The sequence below is a fragment of the Taudactylus pleione genome, unplaced genomic scaffold, assembly GCF_031769625.1.
Source record: "Taudactylus pleione unplaced genomic scaffold, aTauple2 ptg000454l, whole genome shotgun sequence".
In the NCBI taxonomy this organism is placed as follows: Eukaryota; Metazoa; Chordata; class Amphibia; order Anura; family Myobatrachidae; genus Taudactylus; species Taudactylus pleione.
This window is the reverse complement of record NW_028284856.1, coordinates 18,106,994-18,112,993: the sequence shown is the minus strand read 5'-3', so window position 1 is coordinate 18,112,993 and position 6,000 is coordinate 18,106,994. Positions and strand designations below refer to the sequence as shown.

Here is a 6,000-nt window from a genome sequence, read left to right as displayed (position 1 = left end):
GAGTCCCTGGAAACAGACAGCTGGTCTTACAAGATGGAGCAAGTCCTCCAGCAGACGTCACTTGGGTTGGACTTGATTCGTATCTCAGCTACATGTGGGAGGCTGTTTCTTCAGAAGTAACACCCCTTATTTTGAGCCATCTCTTTATACTGGGCTTATCCAATCCAGAGTGGTTAAGACACAAACAATTTTAACCCCTTGTTACCTTATTAATTTTTAAGGAAACAGATGGCTATATAAAAAGAAAAAAAAACACATCGGAAAGGGAGGGTATTTCTTCCCCCTCTTTTTTTACTCCTTTTTTCCTATAAATAACATATCGCATCTATATATGAGGTAAGTAACATCACCATGGCAAGTTTTAATATAGATAAAATAATGGACATCGATCTACAAATTAATCTATATTTTTTAAGGGATCATATGCACTTTTTTATGTTAGCATTAACATTTTCCATTTTAGGAATATGCATATAAACATCTTATATAAGATGATATAATGCATCTATATAGATGACAAAAAAAAAATATATAAAAACTTATACAAATAAGTAAATCTTTTTTCAAAACCAAATATCCATAGATCATATATAATCCCTTGGACAGAGTAAGGAATTTCATAAAACTATATGTGTATGTACTATGTATCCGAAAAAATACAAAAATAAACACACACATATATATATATATATATATACACACAAAGTATAAATACATACAGAATGACACCAAAAATACGTCCTGAAACATACCGGACATTTAATAACTGTCATTTCACCAATATAGACAATTATATCAAGTTTTTCTCTTATGCATGAGAATTCATCCTACCTAGGATCTCTTAATCTCTGAGAACGATGGGGAGTAATAAAGAGGTCTAAAACCCAATGTCCCAAATATCTACTCAGAAAAGCTGATCATAGTAATCTACAGCAGGGGAAATATAGGTATATAAAACAGTCATGAAGGGAAAAAAATATAAAGTAGATACAATCCTACATCTAATCAATTACAGAAATCCTGATCTTCAAACTAGTCTAGATATTTGAGAAACAAAAAAGGGGAGAGGGAGAGGGGGGTGGGAAACTGCAGAGCTCATAGAGAAATAGCTTGGTAAACTGAAAGGAACATTGTGTATACCTCTACGGAGATAAAAGGATCTACGTGGGTCTACAGGAGACCGCCGCTGTTGAGCCTCCAGGGTCCTGAAGAGTCCACCATATGAATACCCCCCTGCATAACCCCACCATAATTTTAGACACTAATTCAATGTTGTCATTCAACTCAAAAGTGACTAAGGTTTCCAGTGTATGTATCCAAAAAGCCTCTTTTCTACAGAGGGCCCGAAATCTGTCTCCACCTCTTACAGCTGGGTTTATTTGTTCTAATTCTTTTACCTTGATGTTTTTGATATTCCCGGAGGGGCATGTAGAGGCATGGCTGGGAAGACTATGTGCCTTTGTATTCTTCAAAACACATCACCTATGTTCCAAAAATCTGGGTCCGGATAACATATTGGATACCACAGCCACATGTGATAACATATCACATATTTTGAATGGCAATTAGAATCAATCTTAAATGTACTTTTAGCCGCAAATGAAACAACGGTGTTGCTTTTATGGTCCGCATGAAGACATGTATAACAGTTGATTCATCCACATTTAAAGAAACCTTTGGGGTGAACTGTGCACCTGAATTGGGGATGTTGGCTTGGGGATGACGATGGGTGAGCGTCAGACGGAACTTTATTTCATCATATGTTTTTATTCTTTTATTTTTATACTGTCAAAAGCTAATTCAGTATAAACACATGTTATTTGATTGACAGGAATTATTGTTAAAATATTTCCAACTGTTTAGTAAAAAGAAATCGCAAGATTTAATGTGTGGAAACATAGTATTGAGTTTGAGATTAATGAAAAATGTAAGCACTGATAGATTTTAAATATGTAATTGAACTCAGTATCGTATTTTTTAAATTATGTATATGTAAAAGATTTCTGTGCTTCAATTTAAAATAAAAATATATATATATATAAAAAAAAAAAAGAAACCTTTGGATTTAGGAGCCAGCCATATAAAACTAGATTCTCCTCCAGGAATAACCGTTTGCTTATTCAATAAACTAGGTGCATTTTGGAATAAGGCTGTAACATAACAAAATGTGGAAAAAGTGAAGCGCTGTGAATACTTTCTGGATGAACTGTATATCTAAGCAGTTAACGGCAAAAGGTAGGTGGTGTTGTCACAATGGCTGCAATATTATTTGTACACATGAACCAACTTCTAAGTCTATTCTACAATGTGATTCATTGCTGCTAAGACTTGTTAAATTAACAGATACATTGCAAGCCAAATACTTCAAGTGTACATACTGACTGATGACACAATTAGCTTTTACTTACACCACCAAATATTGTAGTCATGAAATACAAATTAATTTTAAATATATAAAAAAAAAACAAAAACAACAATTCATAAATATGTTTGATGACGTAACGACTCCAGCCATTCTACTACTATTTACAATACGAGGCAGTTAGTCCAATGAATAGTCTTACTACATATTACAGACATAGTAATATAATTTGGAGTAGATATCCCTTAAGACAAACATTGCAGTAGTAAGATTTTTTCATTGATACAAAAGCAATGCAGGACAGTCATGAGATTTTCTGAGCAGCAGGAGATCTGTCGTTCCATAGCCAGTCTGAAGTCTTCTTTAACACCTTTGGTAATGCCACGGGTCACTGTGTGATGTCTGCCACAGAAAGCATAATAATTGCTCCAATTCATACATTTATTACACATTGTCTGTTCATAATTAAGAAAGGTTAGGAAACACTGATATGTTGTGTGATTGTACCATATGCACCTGCGCAGCAACACTGCCCCACACCAATGTGATGATGTGCGATACTACATATACACACACAGGTGTCTACCGGTCATCCAAAAGGCAGAATGACATCATGCTGTGTTCTCAGGCCTGTCCAGTAGGTGGTGTTTTGTGGATTAATCCCTTGGCCAAAGCATCAACCTATGCTAACAATTCAATTATCCAGTCTTGTAAGACATTCACAATATGGTCTACTGCAAAGCAAAAAGATAGAATGGAGGGACCATCCAGCTATTTACCCAGTATTCTTTTAGGAATAAGAAAACAAAAGGGGGGACATTTATATACACTGGTCCAAAGGAGTTCTTGGCCGTAGCAGTCAGATGTTTGCATCCATGTTCTAAGCTGCACTAGGAAATGACAAGTTAAGTTGCAATGGGTAACAGTGCATTTTTCTGTAAAGGTCTATGCATAAAACTTTAATGACCATGTATAAAATGTATATAGCACTGTAATGGACCTCAATTACAAAGTGCATATCAAGGAACCCCTGGCTTTTCTAATGCTATGCCAGTTTACTGATATTTGGTTGCATATATGTACTCCTCTAAGTGTCTTTGGGTTTGCAAAAATCCAGCCATATACCATGTTAAGGATTGCCTCTTTCAATAAACTGACATTTTTACCCAAAAACTGTGCTCAGTTTAGACTCATTTATGACTTGATGAATTAAATAGTAAGAGAACATCATGGCTGTTATCACGTGGCACTTTGTATGCTTGGAGCTTTATTGTTTGGGTAAAGTCTGCCTAGAAATGAAATTTTCATTTGGGGTCCTATTACCAGGTACAGAAACTAACAGAGCAGTACTGGTAATACATTGAAATCCTTTATGCAGAGTAAAATAGGCTGTGCGTCATTCCACAGCACAAGGAGTGCCTTTGAACCCGTCTTCTCCCATCTCTTACCTTATTTCAACAAATATACTCCAGTAAATTAGAGATCATATTTGCACTACCCCCTAACATATGGTGCTCCTACTCCTTATGGAGTGTCTATGCTATGCCCAAATCCTACCATCAGGCTATGCAAACTCCTGAAATACCAACATTTGCTCGCCAAACTTGAGTATTCTGTGCTGTGTGCCTAGGCCATTTGAAACTCTGTAAATTAAGCCCATTGTGCTTTGGAGCAAACAGCTATGATCCGTTTGCAAATCACTAAAACATGCCCCTTGTTTCTCCAGGTTCTTTAAGGAGCCTATTGAAAAGATACTGCATATATCTACATATGTGTCCTGTTACATCACTGCTGCATATGCAGCGAATCACGACACGCAAGCGGGTACACGCACTGCGTTCACACCCCTGCCTCAATAGGAATGCATGGTACGTTCGCAGTGCGTACCGTAGTTTATGCTGCGGGTAATTAAGTGGCACGATGAGTGCACACGTTTGTAGCGCAATCGGTAAATATGTAGCAGGACACATCTGTAACTGTGCAACACTGAACATTTATCACATTACAATGTTTACCATGCAAGTCCAATTTATAGAGTTTATTAAAAAGATGCCAGTTTCTGTTTATACCAATATGCTAGCATTTTCCTGCACTAAAACCTTGTACCAAAACCAGGGCTAGTACAGTAGCAGATGCTACAACCGATATCATCTGGCAGTAACTGGCTCCTGCATGGGCAAAGAGATGCAATGACTGTAAACAGCCGACTGCACTATCATTGTGTGGAGGAAGACATGCACCCAGGGAGGTGGGTTTTTGATTGCAAAAGATATCCTTGTAAGAATATTGTCTGCAGAATCTTACCACTCTATGTTCTATTGAAACAAGTAGTCTATTAAAACACTCTCTTCTGCATGCGAATATGAGACACTGGAGAGAAGAGGCATGCACTAACAAATAAGCCTGAACATACTGTGTTCTGCAGAGAGCAGAATGGCTGCCTCTGGTCTTATGTAATGTAAAAGTGCTCCCATCTGGAAACAAACATCAGTCACCCATGAGAGAAAATGCTGAATGTCACAATTTCACACTTAAATGAAGAACAAGAAACTAAAAAGAAAAAAATATGGGCGAAATATCGTACATCAAACATCAAAAAACTATGGGGCTGTGAGGAAAAAAAATGTTGACGGACACAGCACATCATGAGCAGGCTTTGTGGACTTGGTACCTGTCACTGGTTGCTATGCTGGCCTGTAGGACAGGTATGAATTCCTGCTGCAGCAACCCCAGGGTAGTGCTAGCGTTCCTTCAAAAACAGTAAACAGTAACATTCAAACAACTTACCCTCAATCTTTAAAATGCTACAGCGGAAAGATATGAAAACATCCTTTTCTAAGTGCCTATTCCGCCGTTTCAGAGGGGGATAAAGTACTTAGCTGTAACATGTACATCAGAGTTTGTGTCACAATTCACTTGTTTCAAATGTGGTTGCAACACAATTTTACATGCTAAAGTAACTGCTAGGGGTAAATTTACCAAGAATCAGTTTTTTTTCTTTTTTTAAACTCGATTTGCAGAAATTCGAGGGATTTGATGCCTCTGAAACTCAAATTTACTAAGAAGTGAGTTTAGCTGTGAGTTGGGCGATGGTGAAGCAGATCGAGATTTCTCATCCGAGAAGCAAGTTTAGATTTCTCACCTGAGTTTGCAGTGTTTTTTCTGCTCATCTCCCCTGAACAAGCAGCCTGCACATATCAGATAGATATGTGAAGGCTGCTTGTGTTCTACCTGTGTAAAAAAAAAAAGGGTTAACATTAAAAAAAAAAATTACATAGGGTCCCCCCAAAAGAACATAACCCGCCCCAGACAAGTACCGGTTCCCCAATAAAATGGGGGGAAAAAAAAGTAGGGTTACCCCGTTATTTTAGGAACCAGCACTGGGCTCCTGAGCCTGTCCTGGTTTTAAAAATAGGGCGAGGGGGAAACTGCGTAGGGGCCCCCCTATTTTTAAAACCAGCACTGGTCTCAAATCCAGCCGTGGTGTAATGCCACAGCCAGGGTACCCTTTCACTGGGTCTCCCCAGCCAAAACATTATCAGCCCAAGTCCGGGGTTGGTTATGCTATTTTTTTGGGAAGGGGGGGGACAACAACGTAATTTTTTTTTACAATAAGCTTTTAGATAGTGTTTACATGC

General features: G+C 37.8%; 1 protein-coding gene across 3 annotated transcripts in view; it reads right to left on the bottom strand.

Annotated features, from left to right (window-relative positions):
* Positions 1 to 732: 732 nt before the first annotated feature.
* The window catches only part of INTS10 (integrator complex subunit 10), a 76,690-nt gene continuing 71,422 nt past the window's right edge, over positions 733 to 6,000 (bottom strand). The window contains exons 17-18 of one of the 3 annotated variants that reach the window (XM_088448415.1): positions 5,034 to 5,111; positions 733 to 2,764 (exon numbers count right to left, since the gene is read on the bottom strand). In XM_088448415.1, coding sequence (XP_088304541.1) covers positions 2,608 to 2,764; positions 5,034 to 5,111 — 235 coding nt within the window. In that variant the 3' untranslated portion in view covers positions 733 to 2,607. Of the gene's footprint in view, positions 2,765 to 5,033; positions 5,112 to 5,149; positions 5,242 to 6,000 lie in introns of all 3 variants that reach the window. The other 2 variants (XR_015869898.1, XM_088448417.1) reach the window with 2 other exon arrangements.